The 21,156-nt window shown below is 38.2% G+C and overlaps 1 protein-coding gene across 1 annotated transcript in view; it reads right to left on the bottom strand.

The window, feature by feature from the left end:
- itfg1 (integrin alpha FG-GAP repeat containing 1) overlaps positions 1 to 21,156 on the bottom strand; it is a 156,912-nt gene that overhangs the window by 87,405 nt on the left and 48,351 nt on the right. Inside the window, exon 10 of the mRNA XM_085351740.1 lies at positions 7,668 to 7,819. Coding sequence (XP_085207866.1) covers positions 7,668 to 7,819 — 152 coding nt within the window. The remainder of the gene's footprint in view (positions 1 to 7,667; positions 7,820 to 21,156) is intronic.

The following is a 21,156-nucleotide window of genomic DNA, read 5'->3' as shown; positions in this document are numbered from 1 at the left end:
TAGATGCAAAAAAGTGAACTGTGTCATCTGAGTGGACCAAGTTAAGTTGAGTTGGTAGCAAATCTGCGTGCGACATGAAGTATGGTTATGAGAGCCATCACCATTTAACTGCCTGTATTGGTTCACTAATGTTACTCGTTTTGTGGAGATGTATGTGCAACAGCAGCTCAGAACACCGCAGCGGGCTGGAGAGAAAACCAAGAACCATTTTTTAAAGGTCATGTGTTGTAGAAGTTACCTTTTTCCCATGGTGGGAACTTCATGCAGTGCAAATTCAGAAATTGTTCTTCCGTAAGAGCACCGACTTCACTTCGGTGAAGTTGTATGTCTATAGTACGGTACAGACCAGCTCTTTACCCTCTTGAGGATACTTCATGTGGCATGGGAGTGTGCCCAACTAGTTTACGTGTGTTTTGTGGACTTGGAGACTGCGTCCCTCAGAGTGATGGGTGCTCACGGAGTATAGGGTGTCTGGCCCGTTGCTACATGCCATTCTATCCTTATACAACCGTTGCAAGAACTAGGTCTGTATAGCCGGCAATAAGTCTGATTCATTCTCAGTGGATGCTGGACTCAGCCGGGGCTGTCCTTTGTCACCAATTCTGGTCATAATTGTCATAGACAGAATTTCTTGGCATAGCCAAGTGACGGAAGGCTTCCACTTGGACAGTGTGTGAATCTCGTCTCTGTTTTACGCAAATGATGTGGCTCTGATGCCTTTATCAGTTGAGGTGTTTCGGGTATCTGACCAAGATGCCTCCTGTGCGAGGTCTACCAGGCATGTCCCACCAGGAGGATGCCTTGGTGTTTTACCAGACAAGCTGGAGGAGGTGGCCAGCAGGAGGGAGTTCTGGGCTTCTCTGCTTAGGCTGCTGCCCCCAAGACCAGGCTCCAGATAAACAGAAGAAAATGGATGGAATTAATTTTGGAAAAATTTGGATTTTTTTTTAAAGAATTGTGGCTTGATGCTAGGACCAGTGCTTCACAGCACGAGGGACCTGAGTTTCAACCCAGACAGGGCTCTTGTGTGTGAAATTTCACCTGGGAGCTGCTGACATTGAAGGACATTCTAGGTTATGCTTTTAGCCCCCCATGGCACACACTCAACAGAGACTGCATGAAAACTTAGTGCACTATTAAACGTAACGGCTTTGGCCTGAAGTTTCTCTCATTTAGGTTGTATTCTGGTTCCAGCTCTCCTGAGACCCTGAACTAGATAAGCTGTTAGGATAATAAATGGGTGGAGGATTGTGCATTAACACTCTCATGTGAACCTCCTGATACCTTCACATTTAGAACAGTAGGACTAGACTGATTTATTTGCAAAGTATAGGGAGAAATCTACAACAAATTCAATTTTCGCAATTAAAAGTGGTCTTATCGACTTCATAGAATTCACTTTTGGACAAACCAAAAACTAATTTATTAATGGGGCCACCTTTTCCAAAAGCAGTCACAGTGTTTCTGTGTGCAAAAGATAGCATTTAGCTCAAAAAGCCTTCTGCTGGTTTTAGACGTCTGATGAGTCGTTTTTTTGTTGTTGTTTTTTTTATACTCCAGCAGCTGGTCAGAGCTAAAAGATCAGAAGGAGACAGTTAGTGCTGCTAACTGCTGCCCACGCCACACTCTGCTCTCTAATAGAAACACCAAACAAAAACACTCCACATAGTTCATTATCAGAGAAGAGTTTAGCCCTTTTTCAAAAGCACACTATAGTGGGAGATCTGACTGGTATTAACATGTCTACACATTAATGTCCTCTAAATGTTGACACAGGCAAACAAAAGCTAAATTCAGAGAGATCAGCAGATGTTTGGAGATTCTGTTTATCTAAAAAACATTTCTGACTCCAATTTGGGGGAAAAACAATTAATGTTATTCTAAACAGAAGGCTGATTAGACATTTAAAATAATGACCATATTTTCTTGGGAGTAAATAACAGTTGGCAAAACAAAAGCAAAAAAAATAAAATAAAAATCTCTCTACTGAGTCAAAAATGGTATATACCTTTATTATTGGCAAACCATGCCCTGAATCTCAAAAAGTATGTGGGTAAGGAAAAACTATGCCCGACTAAATGAAACCACCAACCACCAGCAGTTTATATATTGCTAAGTAAAGAAACTGTGAAAGGGATTCATAATATTTTTGTTTCTAGCTCAGTGGCAGTAAAAAGACAACCCAGAATCAAGAAAACACAATAAGGTACCCTCCAAAAATTATATATATTACTAATTATTAATATGCTATCTGGTTGATTTATAGTCAATAGGAAGCAATACATACTAATTTCTAGGTCCTCGGAATAAATCAATTCCTGCATTGGGACCCATCTCTGAAGTCTCCGAGGAAGGGTGGGAGCTTGTCACTGCTGTGGCGTGTTAGTGCTCGCTGACTCATACACCTTGAAAATGGTTGTTCTGAACATTTTATATGATGAGTGACAGGGGTGGAAAGGCTGGAATATTGCTTAGAAGCATGCTGATACAGCCCAAGGCACAACACAGAGAAATATTCATGCTGGAGAGATAAAATAGAGAAAATAGTCATACTGCAAATATCGTATTCGCTTTGTAGCATTTATTTTTTATCTGAGAAGGTAAACAGTGGACAGCACTTGGACTTAATGGGTATTAAATTATTATCTCTGTGTATATGAGAGTGCAATGATGATGTAGGCCCATTTTAATCCATTGGTCTGATTTCACTTGCAGTTATCCGCTGAAGTTAAAGGTTATGGTGACGGAGGTTTGGGAAAGCCTCAGAATTGCAGGAGCAAAGATCTGACTGAAAGTGAGGTTTCATCTAGAAGGTCATCTGGCTGTTTTCAATTACTTGAGACGCACATGCTGATGTGCACGCTGGAGACACACTTGTAATTATCTCCAAGTTGCTTCAGGCAGATTACACTTTAAAGCTGACCTTTGCACATTTTATTCAGTCTATGAATGTGATACAGTTGAGGGTGGGTGATTACAGCTACGGATAATCCCAGTCTGTGAGGGCTGTGGCTGACACAAACAGTCTTACACTCTGCATACAAAAGCAGTTTAAGAGTGGTTCATATTTTGTGTTATACCTAGAAAGTAAAGCCATTTACTGGTTTATCTAACTGCACTCTGTAGCAGCTTGTGGCAAATTCTCTTTAAATAGGCATCTTCTGAAGCTTTGACACTTTCAAAGTCACACTAATGATGGTAGTACAATATACTAAGTTTGTTCTTAGTATATTGTACTACTGTACTATGTGTCCAATTTACTTGCATAACAACTTATCACAACTTTGGGTGATCAGGACCTACATTGGTTTTTAGAGAAACAGTAGAGCTTTCAAAATAATTCAAAATAAAACAAAACAATACCTTTATTACTATCTTAATAAAATTAGATGTAATTAGATTAACTGTTGCATAAAGTGAATGTTCCCAACCCACATGCAGGGTTTATATCTGTAAACATGTAAAAGGTTCATAAATCATTATGCTTTTGTCAACGTGACATCTCTAACACTACTTAGTCTATGAATGGTGAACCTCAAATGACTAAAGTGCAATTAATAACTGCTTTTTTTATTTTATTATTTTTTATTCGAAGCCGTAACAGAAAATGGGCCATGTAAGTTTGTGAATAAATCATACAGCTCTACAAGCTGCTTCATGCCTGGAAACAAGAAGAAGAATCTGCTACATGTAAACTGCACAGTGACATACTCATCTATGCCAGAAAAGGAGATATTTTATCATGAGGATTCCGGTAGAAAGTTTCTTGCATGTGTAAAAGGCAACACAGGGAAAAGGTCATGTCTTTTACTTTCACACTACGTTTCTTTCACTGAGACCGCATTGCTCTCTCTCTCGGTCTTGCTTCCCATCTCAGTCGGCATCCCAAACTTTCTGGCAATCACTGAAATGCCTATAAAATTTCTTTTCAGCAGGAAGCAACAGCCTTGTACTCTTTGTTGTGATGTTCATCTGTGTGAGCATGTAACAGTGTGCACGAGACAGAGCAAGAGTGACAGAGAGAAAGAGTCTGGAGGGACCATCTGTCCTGTGACCTGGACATAACGTAGACCAGGAGGAGTGCAGCTCTGGGAACTGCCGATAGACATTAAACTGCACAAAGATAAAAACCTAAACACGTGGCACAGATATGAAGACACAAACACACACAGTGACAGTGTCTTGGAATTCATAATGCATCCATTTCTTTCGCTTATCCAGTTCAGGATGGTGGTGGTGGGTGGCTGTAGATGAGAGGTGGGGTACACCAAGCTGCCATTCTATTGCTGGGCTAACACAGAAAAACAGACAACCATTCACACTCACATTCACACCTATGGCTGATTTAGAATACCAGTTAACCTAACATGCATGCATTTGGACTCTGGTAGAAGCTGGCTAACCTATGAACATGCAAACTATACACAGAAAGGCTCCAGCTGGCTGGGGAATAGAACTCATAATGACTGCTTCGCAAAGAAATCTGTAATTATTATTAGTAATAGTATTGAGAAAAAGTATTACTAGAGGATAATTCTAGTTTTATGCTGATATAAAGTTTCTTACCCTGAAATGGTAGGTGATGCAACTGATGCCTTTGACAGCAGTGACAACAGCTTTTTAAAGTGAAAAGGCTGGATAGTAGGTTACCTACATTGCTTACAACCTAAAATTTAAATTAAGCATACAAAAAATTAATTTAAAAGTGACTCCTCCTTGAGATTTATTGGGTTTGCCAACTTTCTGCTGAGCAAAATCTATTCTTAATATCTTCAGCTATTACACATAGAGAAACATAAATTCTAATTCATAGAACTGTAGTGTCATGAATGACTTGAAATGTCTAAGAGCTTAGCAGTCTGAATGACATCAAGAGCAAACAAACTCTGAAATCATCTTAGGGTCAATCCTACAGCCATCACAAACAGTAGAACTACATGGTACTTAAGTATATTGTCACACTGGCTTTCAAGATCATTCATTTCCCAAAATTCCCTATTAGCAGGTCTGAGGTCTTAAAATAGGAGGAAAAAAGAACAGCGGAATCAATAATTAAGCATTAATAAGATAAGAAACATATCATTCTAAAGCAGTATAAACAACTTGGTTTTTTTTAAGCTTGAGTAGTAAGAGAAAATGGCCTCATTCATACTAAATGACCTTCCAACTCTCAATTTATTCCTTCTGCTGCCTCCATCTGCTCATTGTTCCATTCATTTCACTCATCTCACACCCTCTCTTCTTCTGTTCTCCTATTTTGAACACTTAAATCAACATTCATTTTCCTGCGAGGAGGAGTGACGCGGACTGGCAGGACTTTCATCTGAAAAGCTGCTATAAATACCCAGTTGAACGAGAAGAGATGGAGAGATGAGAGAGAAAAGAGAGAGGCGGAGGGGGAGTGGGACTTGAAATAGACTAGTTGTGGGCATTACAAATATTTGGTTAGATGAGAGCATCTGAGTGGAAAGAATTTACAGAGACAGCAACGCCCGATGCAGGTTGGACTTCAGAGCGCTGCTGAATCCAAAGCAGACGAGGAGGTTGGTGGTATTTCATAAAGTATGTGAACAAAAACAGCTACATCTGATCTGTCAAGGCTATCCTCTGAAACCTCGTACCTTTTACTCAAAAGAAGCAATTCAGACCAGAGTTGTGGGAGAATGGTTGTGTATAGGCCTATAGTCTAAGCATGATATAGAATTTACTAATCAAGCCACTGGCACTGTTATGCTAATCTTCTAAGGTTTGTGGTAGCTGAAAGAGATCTAAAAAAATCTAAAAAGGCATCTAAAAAATTCTCTAACCTTTTTTTTCTCTCTTTATCCTGCTCTGTTTTCATTAGTTTATAACGTCATTTGAAAAGTTAGCTGGAGCAGACTATACTATATTGGTAAAGTGTACTGCAATAATGTCCCTGACCCAGTAGAGGATTACAAAGTTCAGGCTTCAGATGAGAGCGAAATGGAAAAAGGACGAGAGGACGGGAGACACCATTGCTTTTTGTGATTAGAGCTTTTGAGAAATAAGCCATTTGTAGATGAGGGTGAATGCAAAGAGTTAAGCCCAGCAGAACTTACTGATAATTATACAGAAAAATAGAGTTCAAATGTGTCTTTTGAAGCTCTTACCCAACGTCTTACTACTTCTGACAAACACAGCAATCAGTATGCATAGATAATCGCAGCCTTGACCTCTTCAGCTATCTTATCATCATCTCTGAGGCAAGATAATCCACAACAAACATGTCCTTCAATAAACACATACTCCTTACTCCCAGTGGTTGTGGTGCTTGCATTTTAACGCATGCAGCAATGATTTTTAAAGACTAGGCTTATCAGTCACAACGTCCATAAGCTGAAGAACAAACTCACCTTAGTCGCCTTCCTTCCAGCCTGTGCTCAGTAACACTTCTTCATTAAATTATGATGTCATACATTCTTTCAATATTAAATAGATTTGGTTAATGCTACAGTCACACCAGGGGGGGGAAATGCAGAATAACATAGGTGCCTGCATTTTATATATGAATATAACCAGAATACATCCAACTGCACGGCCCCGAGATTGAGCGTGCAACACTGTCAACCTCTGGATGACCAGTTTGCCATTGCACCACCTGAAATTGGTCACCATATGTGAATGCATTGAACATGTTAGAAGTGACCGTGCTTGAGGAAGAGAGCTGTTCTGGAAGTCTACTGTGAACAGGATTGCAGGTCTATTTCTGAATACCTTGTACACTGCAAATATATAGTTTTCTGCCTTTGAGCACTAGGATGAAAATGTGTTGCCCAAATTAACTGCCTTTGTGAAAATGTAAATTAATAAGAAATAAATGCTGCTATATTATCCCTCCTGTCCCTTGTGGGTGACTGTTGCTTTTGTAAAAAAACATTTTTTTTAAATGTCATAATGGATAGTGCTATACTGTCAGGCATATACCCCCACCCCCACCATGAGAATGCGTCATTTGCAAGTACACTAATTTCACAGTAAATTAATGAGTAAATTCATCCACCGTGTGGCGTCTTTAAGAAAAGAAAGAAAAATACATTTATAGTTTTGAAAGCTAAACAAATTTGCATAAGCCATTTAATTATGCATCTTGAGTTATTAGTTTCCAATCAATTCAAATTTATGGTGCTGCTGGAATACTATAGTTAGTATAATCTCATCAAATGTAGGATGCTACACAACAAATTCAAATGTGGTTAATAAATGAAGCAAACTCAGAGGTTTCCATGAAATCTGAGAGTCTCATGATATTAATGTCAAGAAACTAGAGTAATCACTATGCAAACAAGGTTTGTACGTAGCTGCACTACATGCTGTAGGCTCCTCCTGGACCTGTGCATACTGACAGTTTATTCCTCTGCACTGATGGCTCATGAAGTGAATGATGGGAGTCAAACATTAGCTGGATTGGAGTTCGGGGACCTACTTGACAAATTTCCAAGGACCCTCTGCCAAGTGAGGATTAGCTTCATTCTCACATGAAATAATTTTTTTCAAGACACGATCTTATACAAGGATCTTGGAGGAACTTGAAAATTATATCTACATATCTCACCCTCGCACAAGTAGGTTTATTACAGAACAAAACCTGCAAATATGCACACATATGAGGAGTTATTAAATGGAGCTCAGGTGTGCTTTGTTCCTACCTTCCACTTTTGTTTTGGAGGACTACCAGGGCATCAGGGAACCCATCCAGGTTGTAGTCCCCAAGGTGAAGGGCTGGGGGTTGACTCGAGTTATCTGGCACAAAGCCCCAGACAGTTTCTTTCCGCTTGAAATCTGAGAGAACTGGTATCCACTGCAAAAACAAGTCCCCCAACAGTTAGTCATCAATCACAGTCATACCAGTGATACGTTACTGGAACCTTTAACAATCAAGAACAACAAGAATACAAAGAGAAAGGTAAACAAATGAGCCTGGTAGAGAAAAAACGTTTGTGTATATTTATCTTTCTCAAAGAAAACCGGAGATTATAACTCTTGAACAGTGTTCAGAAATCTGATATATATTAAATAAATACAGTAATAAAATCATGAATATTTAAAGTTGAATTTACATGAAAGAAACAAATTTTACATATTCTGTTAATCATAAATGACTTGGTTAAATTACCTGTCTGGAGTGGTTGTTATATGAGTTTAACCTAATTTCTTGTGGAATCTTTTATTTGCATTTCAGGTATTATTTGTACTTTAACTGCATCACAAGTTACAGATCCCTTTGCCCACACAGTGTATACACCTACACATTCATACGGTACGTATGCCAATGTAATGGAATTTTGACAGCAGGAAGGAAGGAAGGAAGGAAGGAAGGAAGGAAGGAAGGAAGGAAGGAAAGAAAGAAAGAAAGAAAGAAAGAAAGAAAGAAAGAAGCAATCTCAAGCTAATGACAAATGATTGCCTATTTTCAAATGCTTTTATCTCATCCAAATCAGCAGACTAAGAGCAATGGTTCAGGCAACTGACATTAATAGCAATTTTTCTTTTTTTTTTCTTAGTGCGATTAGAGCACTCCAATAATACTCAAACCTGATGGTCCAACAGTGGCTAGCTTTAAGAGCATAACAACATTAAGTGTTTCAAAAATGAGTTTCTTTGAAACTTTCAGCAGTAAAAAAAAAAAAAAAAAAAAAAAAAACATGACTTAAGTTTAATCCTAAATCTTCTCACCATGTAATAAATCATTCTCTTTCTCCTGCAGGATCTTGAATAAAAACTAAGGCTGCAAAAATACTTGACAAACACTAAGTATTAGAGATGTGAAAAGGAACTTATACATCTCTAACTGGTAGCACTGGAATTTTTGCAACTCTGTAATGTTCAGTGTATTTTCCCAAACGATTTTTAGAATGAACAATGTGACTGAATAAAACAAAATATACAGAAATCAGCCTACATTTCACTTACATACTACATTGAAAACAAAACTGTCACCTATAGGGGAGTTTTAGAATCAGATGTTGTGCATGTGCTCACAGCCCGCAGTCTCGTTTCGATGCAATTTTCTTTACACGTTAAGAGAATAATGAAAGTAGGCCCCCCACCTTAGCAGCATCATTTTTGCAGTTCGAAAACTGACTTACATGACATGTTTGTCCTATTACTGTTCTCCAGTTGCCTACAATGGGAAAAAAATGCTATTGCTTTCCATGTTGCAACAGAAAGGTTTTATTGTCCAAATATTCCTAAACAATTAATTTCAGCAAAGTTGTTACCATGATGGCCGTAATGATCTCTCTGCTGTGATTAGTGCCATTACAGTGAGCTGTTACACAATAGACTCCTGTGAATTACTTACAATTAAAGAGAATGAAGTGTTACACAAAGAAAAGGGGGAGACTATTATCAGCCCAAATTTTCACTTTTATAAACAGAGGTTTATGAGTAACATGTGTTATCAATCAGTGCATGTATTTGACATCAGATGGTCTACAGTTAGCATTAAACTTGGATTTGAGATACTTTGAGATGCCTCGTCCTGATCCCCGATAGGTATAATAAGGCACACCCAACAACCCACAGAGCAGCCATCAATCCATTCATCAATCCTTTTACTGTAAGTTGCTGTAGTTTTACAGATATAAAGGGAGGGGGGAAAAAAACCTTTTAAAAACTGCACTAAACGGGCAGTTTGTATTAATTACATGTGCAGTTTCTAGAGAGGCATAAGAGGGGATGCTAGAGGTTTAAACTATTCATGAATGTTAAACATACACCAGGTGCAGGGGAGAGACACCAGAGATACATTCACCACGACTGCCACTAATGGCTCCTAATACAACCAGTATGTCTCGGAAAAGAAAACCATAGCCTATTTCCAATTAGTTTGAAATCCATCATGAAAATCGTAATCCACGTTTTCTCCAAACCAGCTGTGCACACTACATGATATAGAGGTAACACACGATTGCCTATTCGTAGGCGGGGTAGTGGGCTTAGGTCACGTTAATGATGTGACGCCTCAGTGGCTAAATGCAAAATGAGCATCAGCAATTTGCTTAGAGGGTCCCAGGTTGAAATATCATTTCTTTACTCTTCATTTTCAAAAACAAAGAAAATAAAGAATAGTCATTGGCCAAGTAAAGCCCCCCCCCCCGCTTCAAGATGCTAACAGAAATCCCAGACAGCATTTAGAAACATGACTAAAACACAGTTATTGGCTTCTCAATTCATACTAAAAAGCCAAAGTGCAGAGCTTGTCTTATTCCCTTTGCTTAATTACTTTTGGTTTGACTCAGCAAATGTAAAGACACAAACTGCCATAACTAAGTACCACAAAATATCTGCATAATTTCAAACAATTGCATTTGGTTAAAATTGGTCGCTTTGCCCCAATAAATGCTTAAATATGATTTAAATCATCATTTTGTTTTATTTGGAAGCCAATTAAAGATACTTAACCACTTTAGCTTTTATCATGCAGAATATTTTTATCGTGAAGGTAGTTGCTTTTAATATCACGTTCAAGTTCTAATTTAGTGAAACATTACAGTTGTTTTCATAAATCATGCAAATAATGTGCTTTAATTCCCTAAGCGTACAAGCAGTAACTTGAACTGACTAAATGTAGGCAGAAGATTGTTGAGGTGACAGTAATTATTACTCTTCTACATTCAGATGGAGCATTAAAAGCGAGAGCGTAAAAAAAGAAACTAAAATCTACGTTTCATCTTTTTCTGAAGATAACACCGAACTTGAAGCTTTAATGCAATGGTGCCCAAGTAAGCTATCATTAAATGACTGTTAAGTGATGTTGCGATCCAGCTTAAGAGGCTGACTGCCTGCCATATGGGCGTAAAGCTTGGCCATGATTACTGCCATCCAGAGTGGATGGAAGTGCCAGAGATTGCGGCAGTGCAGCGACTGGCAGAGAGAAGCGAACAGAGAGTAAGACCCACAGAGGCTGCTGCCAGCCTATTTGCGGCCAGTAAACACAATGCTAGACATGGATGGACATAATAGTACACTGTCCCACAAAATCATTCTCATTCGGACACATCCAGAGAGGTGGAACAATTATTCCCCTGTTAACGTAATGCCGGGGGCAAACATGTTAATTTCAGTTATTTACAGTTTTTTACTCAGGGAAGTCACCAATAAGACATCGGGTGGAAAGAAAAGAAATGGGAGAGAAACAAATGAGAAAGAAAGGAGTGAAGATGACAGGCGTGCATATACTTTAGTTTGGATGAATACATGTAGGCCTTGATCTAAAATGACAGACTGTGCTTTAGATAATGACATATTACTGAAACTGGCACTGCTTTATAAATCCAAATGATATTTATTTTCAATCCAAAATCTCTCTCTCCCTCATTTATTGAATTTTTTAAAAAGCTATAAGATGTGGTGGTTAGAATTGTGTACAAGTTTTCCAGACTGATTGGGTTACTAGATTTTCTGATTACATCTTCAATCTTTGCCCTGTAGTCTGCCAGCCGAATTAATTCACAGGTGAATTCTTTCCTCTTGAGTCCTTTGGTCCCTTCTGTGCTCAGTTCTGCTATGACATTCTCTCTCAGGACAGAGCAAGGCCTTTGCTGGCCGCCAGCCTTATCAGCACACCACTGTGCTGCTATAGGCCCTGAAGCAATCATTGTACTGTCTGTTGCTCCTTTCTGACGCTGATTAGAGGAAGTATGAGGAAAAGCATGGAGAATACAAACAGCTTCTACACAACACTGAAGAAAATGCAGACGTGTATTGTGCACTGGGTTAAAGAGTTTAATCTAAGCATTATCGTTATGTGACAGTTGTCGATGGAACTGGCAAAGAAAATTATTAAAAAAATAAAATAAAGTCAAATAAAGTCTCATAAACAAAAGACACAAAAGTGTTACGATTAAAAACCTGCACTTACTTGCGTGTACACATACAAGAACTTGAATATGAGATAAAAAGATGCTTAATGAAACAGGGGACCAAAATGAAGCCTATCATATTAGTAATTTATTTAGCTGAGTGAAATCAAATGCAAGAAATACATTATCATTATGGTCTCTTATTACATCATTTCCTAAATAGAAAGATAATTTGTGTCTCTCAAACATTACCTAATGACACAGACACGTAATGATCACATTGTGTGAACATATGGCAGAACAAAAGCAGATGATGAAAGACTTAATTGTGGTAAACTGGCAAATGAAGTCATAAAGCAAAAGTGGAAGTCATAAGTTAACTATTTTCCAAGCAAAAACACCAATTCATGGTGTTTGGACACGGCAAAAAGAGGCCGCATTTTCACTCCGTTTTGGTTTTATTGGCCAGCAGTACTGTGTAGGGAATCATGCAAGGCTCAGTGAGGATATTAAAGGTTTCTAGTCTACTTAAATAATTTTTATTTCAGAAGCTGGATGAACAGCCAAACTGACAGAGCAGCTTTTTGAATAAATCATGAAGCAGTTACTCCTTCCTTGTGGCTGCAGAAGTTTTGACATTTAATCACTAAATATAGCAGAGTATTTTAATAATGTCAAGTGTGTGTCTTTATAGATTAATCAGTGGCTCTACAGTGTCCAGTTAAACAGAGAGATACTAAGTCTAAATAACTTGAGTTCGGTTCAAATGTCGACATATTAACATTAAATTGAGTGTGAGACTTTGTGTGTGTGTCTGCATGCAAATGTGTTAAAGCACAAATCCAAATGACCAAGTTAATGGAGATAGAGACGATGATGGGATTTGTGTGTGAGAGGTAATCTGATACCTTTAATGGTAGTGAAGGGAAGGATCCCACATACAAATGGCTTTTTTATGAAACAGTGAGAAAACACCAGAGGTGGGACCAAGTCATTGTTTTGCAAGTCTCAAGTAAGTCTCAAGTCTTTATCCTCAAGTCTCAAGTCAAGTCTCAAGTAATGTCAGGCAAGTCAGAGTCGAGTCTCAAGTCACTGGTGTAAAAGTCCGAGTCAAGTCACAAGTCTGAAACTTTGAATTTCAAGTCCTTTCGAGTCTTTAAAAAAAAAAAAATGAAAAAATAATGTTGCAGTTATGCTAAATGTAAATATTAGACCATGTAATTTTAAAATCTGTGTTTTTCTCAACACATGACAAAATAGTGAACTTAGAAAATATACACAAATTGTGAAATTGCACCTCTTTAAAATGCAGCTCAATTAAACCTAGCTCCAATAATAATTTTCACCGACAGTTCTGAGATAAGCTGCATGTTATTCTTGGATGCGGTTGTAGGACCAGCTTTAAAATCGCATGACAAAAATATCATACACATTAAAAAAAACTGTATCACCAACGTAGCCTGGACAACATTTGCTAGTTGGATGAAGTCAGCTATCTCATCTTAGCATATTTATATGCATATTTATAATTATACGGTTCTTGGAGTGAGTGCATACACTCATGAAGTTTAGTAACTTCAGGTCACTGCAACAAGCCCAGGTACAGTTTACCGACGGATGGGTACAGGACCTTGAAATGCACCGTGTAGAACGAAAGACCATCGTACGTATCATAAGTTTACCAGTCTCACAAATTGTCGTCATAAATACACATTCCTTAACCGTTTATTAATAGGACCTTTGAGCTCAACGGTAATTAATTAGTAGTGGAAATAATTTCTGGTACCCATCACAGAAATGTAGCAGTGACAACAATATTGTATGCTGTAATCGTACTGGACAATTGGTGATACAAAAAACCTGTTTTATCCTGTGAATAAAAGTATATGTTTTTATCAGTGTACCATAATAACAGAAGCGAAACGCAATATTGTGTCAGGATAATTTACTATTTATGCACAATAAACAAAGAAGCATAGCGCGACAATTTCTGTTCAGCGCCAGACTTGCTTGTAACCTATATCACCAATTATGTTATGAAAAATGACGTATTAACTACTAAAAAACACTGACCTTCGTGTAAATGCTTGGAGCAGACTAACCTGTGAGCTGGAGGGTTCTGGGACGTTATATTTGACCTTTGAATGGCTGCAATCCAGGCCACCCGTCGCCTCTTTGTTACTTCGGAAACATGGCTCGAACAATTTCTCTTCAACGACGTAATCCGATAACAACCGATCTCTTTACCCGTCGGCTTCCCGTGGCTGTCATGCGACCGGCTATTGCAGTTAATAATACAACGGCTTCTTGACATTTTTGTGTTTCTTTTTATCGCTGTATAACTGATTTTAATTGAAAGCCTGCGTGCGCTAGTACCGCTTGCCACGAGTTCCCAGAATCCTTTGCGGTTCTACCCGTGAATGACGTCACATTTTCAATCTCTATATAATATGCATGTTAAATTTTATATTTGGGGTAAAATATCAAGTCTTTTCAAGTAAGCCGGTTCAAGTCCAATTCAAGTCCCAAGTCATTGGTGTAAAAGTCCAAGTCAAGTCACAAGTCTTAGAACATTTTTTCAAGTCAAGTCTAAAGTCATAAAATTAATGACTCGAGTCTGACTCGAGTCCAAGTCATGTGACTCGAGTCCACACCTCTGGAAAACACCATGTTAAGACAGCTTATTATGGTGTTGTGCATGCACACACATGCACATTTACATGCAAAATGTGCATGTATGCAGAAAAGAATAAGAACTAGGAAGGGCACAAACACAGACCCAGACGCAAATTCGCTCTCCTGGCTTTGCTGATGACTAAAGTGAAAAAGCCGCGGCATGCTTGCAGACTCCCATTGATTCAACTTGGCGGAGAGAGCTCCCGCTTCATTAGGCCAAGAAATTAAAATGTGGGCGGCCTGCAGTGGAGGAGGGAGGTGGTGCGGGTTTATGGGGTGATGTGGGGAGGTGCAGTAATACTGACAGACAACAAGGCTGTCCAAGACAAGAAAAAAAAAGGAAACAAAAATCACAAAACAAAAACAAAAAAAAGTGTAGTAAAGCAGTGACTTTTATGCAGCTACTGATATAATGACTATAATGCTCAGCACACTAGAACTGGCATTAAAAGACGGCGTGGGACTGAACAGTACAGAAAAAAATTAAATGTAATCGTGTATTAATGGCTTTGATTATGAGTCTACATGTATGTTATAGCAGTGTTCTAGTAAATGACTCTGTTTAATTTATTAGCACAGAATGGTATTTTGAAAGAAAGCAATAATGTCTATTTTTGGACATTTTAAATAAAAGTTTGGTTTTCCTAGAAACCATAACATCAAAGAAAATACAACAGATGCTATATACAGAACATCCTGTAGTCTCAGATTAGTTACGCATTACAGCTAGAGAGGTTTTCTACTACTAAGTGTAGCGGAAATCAGAAAGGGACACTATTTCTGTAGATGACATCTACATTGCCTGCCTATACAGTAGAACACCTTACACTGATACATCCCTTTTCAGTTTTTAAGGTTTTCTACCCCTTTTTTCTTGTCCGGAAAAAGGCAGTCAGAGTCAGAGCCAGTAACAGAATGAGACCATATGTCTTTGTGTCAGCTGAGCAGGGTGGGGACCCTGGTACCTGCTGTCAGTGTCACCTCTTTGACCACTAACTGACCGGCTGACTGGGAAGACTGGAAGGAGGCTGTCTGACTCACACTGGCATCCCTTGCAATGCCTGGGCAGCAACAGTAGGCAGCTGGCTTGGCTTTTATGGTGGCGCTTTGTATGTTTTGGGTGTGTTGAAAGATGACAGATGACAGAATCCACAAAACACCATCAGTCACAACACTAATAGCACTGACAGGTGAAGTCACATTGCTTTCGCCACAGAGTCAGGGGATGTGGCCTGTGGCCTTGACAGCTGCTACTTGAGGTCAGACACTCATTAATGCTCGGTGAAGAGTTTAAATGAATGCTGTGCTCAGTGCCTATGTACCACCAAGGGTCTTTCACAACAGTGTTACAATTCTGTGTTTATTTGCAGTGACGCTATGTACAGTCTATGTGACAACTTATTATAGAAGACTATTTATAGTTTTGCAAAAAAACTCAAAAATAAACATCAGAGACAGGTATTGGTAATAATTATTTCTTCATGGAATTGTTTAAATTGTACTGCATACCCATTTATTCAATTATTATCTGTACTTTTTGGAGCATACTAAAGGAAGCCAGTATGACCCCTTAGACCTCTATAAAATCTCTCACTTTTAAAGAAAAACATAGCCCATGTTGTGTGACTTTAGATATTAAAAAACACCATAATTTAAAAAAGAATATCTTAAGTACAAGAATGTCAATAACAGTCACTGTAAAACATCTGTTATTTTTGAAACGATTGCTCGTCTAAGTTAATATTATGATTACAAAAATCAATCTGTAAAGTAATTTCATCAATGCTTAAGCTATTTAGAACTAACCCTACACTATATGTCAACTCTGCCATTCATATTTTTTACTTTACCCAACTGGAAATGAGGCATGGTATTAAATGCTTACAGAAGCAGTACCACTGCCTAGGAAGTGCTCCCTCATGGTGCAGATTTCCTCTGACATTCAGGAGGCTGTTTTGTCATTTTGTGGTTTGGTTTGTGTTGCTACAATTCGTTTGATAGGTGTGGTACAAAATGAACCAGTTCTCTTTAGTAATAACCTATTGTGTTAAAGAATTTGGTAGGATTAAAGAGGGAAGGTCCAAAGTGAAATAGATGCAGTCAGTATGTGTGTCTGTAAAGACAGGGAATGAAGCAAAGAGAGTGTTGGAAGCCCCCTACGGTTTCTTTCAATATGGTAAACTAAATGCCTGGAGCTGCTGCAGAGGTAGAGACAAAGCTGTGGTGGAGACTGCAGGAAGGAACACAAAAACTGCTGTTTGGAGATGAACCGTTGATACACACTAGTTTTACTCAGTGGGTTTCATCCCATCTCCTCTTTGCCAGTGTACATATCACTCATTTTCTCCATCATTATCGCCCCTCCAGTATCTCACTAAATGGGCCGTTTCCCCTCAAGGTGACAATAACAGGACAACAAAAATCTCTCTTTTACACTTTCTCTTTTTCTTTCAGCTCGCTTTTCTTTACTTTATCTTTCCCACATAACCACAAAACCAACTCTTTTCTTTGATTTCCTTCTATGTTAATCCCTCCTGTAAGGTTTTACGAATCCTTTTCCTTATTTCTAAACTTTTCTTCCTTCATCTCTTCAACCATTTTCCCAGGAGAGGCATCTGCTGACTGTGTGCTTAAAATGGCTGGGAAGCCACTCTAAAGGAGCAACCAGCCACACACATAATGTAGGATAATTATAGGCATAATTATAGCTGGCAGAGCATTTGCACAGCAAATAATGATGAACTGATAAAAATCAACAGAGTCGTGTAGATAAAAATACAAAATGTGTGTTGGCCTCTGTTAAAATACGATATTATGTAGACTGCACATTACTACAGTTCCTTGAAAGCATACAGTTGCAAAGGTTTGGGCACCCATGGGCAAATTCTATATTTACTTAATCTGGAAAGTAAAAAGGATCAAGTACAACCCCTGAAGTGAATGCATATTAAATATCAAGGTTTTCTTCATATGTTAATGCACTGTTCCCTTGTAGTAGATTATTTTTTTAAACAAATGGTAACTATTAATACCCGTCTGCAGTACTTTTGCCCAAAGTAATTCAAAAATGTTGTCAAGATGTTGCTATGTATACTTCATATGTTGATGTATCTGATGAGGTTGATCAGATTTCCTTCTGATTACTTTTCTTTATTTGCACATTATTGTTGTGCAGTAAAACAGTGCAATCATAGCAAGGTATTGCTTTCCTGTTTTGCTGTCCTTTCACATCTTGTTTTGACTTCAGCAGCTCCCCTTAACTACCATTTTATTTTGACATGGCACAATTCCGAATTTTAAGTATCTTTTTATAGTCTTCCAATGCAATGTTGGCTTTGTAGGCATCAGATACCCATGAGATACAGTTACTTTGTGTTCCAGCTGTGACATACTGCCATAGAAGTGCACGGCAACTCTAAACAACGCTTGTGATTCCATGGAGTTCGCCACAGACTTTCAGAAGGATCCCAGAAACAGCTCCTCTGTGCTATGACAAAACCTATGTACCCAATCTATTTTTGAGCAGAGTAAGACAGCAGGAAGTCAGTAACATAAGTTTCATAGAGCATCCAGTCGATCTTCGAAATAAAACACCCTGGCCAGGTCCTGATGGTAATAAGCAAAAAGCAGAAAAAAGGTTTGCTACACAAGACTTGTTGTGGTTGGTGGTTGTGGTTGTGTTTCATAGAGATGTCCGAGTTGCTTACTGGTGATACCAGGAGAGTTCTGATGTTAGTTAAATCAGCAGCCTTTTACACAATTTTGGAATATTAATTATATTGATGTTTCAGGAAAGACTCATTTTACAATCTGCTTACTGTAGGGAGTGTATTTGTTTCTTTCGCCTTTAAAACTCAACAAAAAAAGTAATTTCTCAGTGTTAATTAAACGTTTACTTATATGTATGAAAGCTTAAAGATATACTCGTTTTCCTGTCACTCCGCTAAACCACTGCCACTCAAAGGAAGAATCCTTTGCCTGTCTCTTTTTTGACAGTGATTACTGTCTCTCAAGCAAATAGCAACACAGAAAACAACATGTGTTCACTTCATCCATCAGTGCAGATAAGTCCTTCTCACGCTACCTTCCCTCCTCTTTCTTCAACACTCCTTCTTTCACTTCCTCCTTCAATCTTTTTTTCCCCCCTTGTGGCTGACAGGCAAACAAAAGACGTCCATGTCCACAGGGAATGCGCATCAGTGTGTATCTGCATGTGTGTCTTTTGTGTGCACATGTGTTTGTGGGGGTGGACACGCAAATAAGCCTGTAATATTTCTATTTTGGACTGGAAATGAAAGTGGAAGCTTGTTCTCTGGTGGCAGAGGAAGGAAGAAAAAGGAGTGAGGCCTCATGCCAAATGGTAGGATGCAACTGAAAAGAATAATTCAAGATGGTACGTAGGTGGTGTTGTGTGTTCATATGAGTGCAAAAACATGTCTGTGCACATATAATAATTTCTGCATGGGTACATTTAATTGGATGGGACAGCATGTTTATGTGCATATCTTTTACTTCGATCTTGTATGGCTCCATAAACACAATGACATGCAGTCCTTATGTCTTTCTAAGCAAGAGAGCCTCCTGCAGAGAGCCACGTGGGTAATGCATTCCTGAAATAGACTACCATTGTACGGGTAAACACTGCTCTACTTTGCAGCGGAGTGATTGGTGAGGTGAACTTCACTCAGCGTTGCTCATATGTAAAAACACTTCAAATAATCTTTTTAAAAGCAACCTCTTTGGGTTATTACCTTAAGTAGTGTTACACAGATATTCAAGATGTCAGGGGGGGTTAGAGTGAATTTTTGTTTCACTCTAGATGACAATTAAGTGATTATCTAACAGTTACATTTTTAACTAATTAACTAATTGGTTGATTGAGTAATATTTTCCAGTTAAATGGTATCAGAAATATAAATCACTTTAAAACTACAGAGTACTATTTTTTTTTAATGTTATGCATTCAACAAAGTTAATGCTTATTTTCTCTAGTTTAATAAATTACTTTTGATTTTCTTTAAATTTCACTTGAGGTCATATACAATATTTGCAAATGTTTTGGGCACCTCATAAATATATATTTTTTTAAAATCAATCATGCAGTATCATCATGGTGGGGTCGGATCTGCCCCCCCAATTCATTTTGGAACAATTATTTTTTTAATGACATCAAAATTGTACTCATGAAAGATAAGCTGCAAGAACAAATTGAAAGTGTCTAAATCCACAGAAGAAAGGTGGTAGGCTATCCGGCATGTGCTGGCTGGGCAATAAAATCTTAAAATTGCAAAAATTATATTTCTGGTGATATATAAAAAAACAAAAAAAATTAGTTTAACATTTTTAGGACTAAGTAAATTAGCGCCTTTAATCATCCCACTTTTTGTATGTGTTATCAGTGAGCAGCAGTCACTGATAACACACAAAAGATTATCTATCAAAACAAGGGATCAGCAGCATTATATTGGATTAGCATTAACCCAGAATTATATCCAGTTAAATGTGAGCACCATAGTAGCCTAGGAAATTTTAACCTCCTAGGACCTGGCGTCCACATATGTGGACATCACATTTTGGGTTATTTAGAATAAAATACTCAATTTTGCTCTACATGGGCCTGATATCCACTTACGAGGACATTATACTGCTTCTGTTGTATCAAACTTTTAAACAAATATCCTCATATGTGGCTCTTATTTTTCTTAAAAATAAGGTAAAAAAAAAATCTGGTAATTCTTTGTTTTTTACATTCATCGGGCCCCAATATGCCCAAATATCAAAGAGAAATTAAAAATGCATGTCGTGAAAGAATTCGGGTCTTAGGAGGTTAAGTACCATAAGTGCTTAACACTTACCAATACCAATCACTAAAGAAAATCACCCAGTAAAGCTGCAGAATATTGTGGCATAATAACACTGAAAAATATATTTTTATCCCAGGATGTTACCTAGGATCGACCTTTCTAACCCGCCCCAAGGACTCTAACTAGGAGTTCTCCAGTGATGCTTGGTTGAGTCCTGTTTACTCTTGGGCTGCACACTGGCAGCCGCTAGCAACTCCTTCGCATGTGCTACCATAGCCTGGTTATGCTCAGTGTATTTTCGCCTTAAGTGGAAAACAAGTTTGTCGTTTCCACCTGTAGTGGGAACATCTTTCTTTCATATTTTGCAAAGTATTGTGCTTTGTTGGAGGTTGTTGAAGTAACTCGCTTTTTAGGTACTAAGTCGTCATTGAAGACTTCTTGCAGCTCTTGATCTTAGACTTGCCTGTGCTAGTCTCACTGCTTGCACTTAGGGATGTAAATGCATGGCAAAATATTGCTATATGACATTTTTATATCTAGTATTATCATGGGCAACATGATATAGCACAATTATACAATGAGAAACCTCGTAACCAACCCTTTAAAGTACCCTAAGAAGCCTGTGCATAAATTTACTTTGGAGAGTTGGTGCCATTATAAAGGACAGACAGTATGTAAAAATATACATATTACTGCATTACTGCAAGTATTGTGTCATACCACCTTCACTGTATTATCACATTTCCTGAAAAGACACTGTTCAAACATTCTGTAAAGGTAGTTGTTGTATATCTGTCACTTTTTAAATGTCTCTCTAAAAGGTTGTTCCATACATCTTTAAGAAATCATCT

This window comes from Diplotaxodon limnothrissa, linkage group LG1 (assembly GCF_057381915.1).
Source record: "Diplotaxodon limnothrissa isolate DT_005_m linkage group LG1, D_limnothrissa_male_GT1.1, whole genome shotgun sequence".
Taxonomy (NCBI): domain Eukaryota; kingdom Metazoa; phylum Chordata; class Actinopteri; order Cichliformes; family Cichlidae; genus Diplotaxodon; species Diplotaxodon limnothrissa.
Note: the sequence above shows the minus strand (reverse complement) of the source record. Positions and strands in the feature narration are given on the sequence as shown.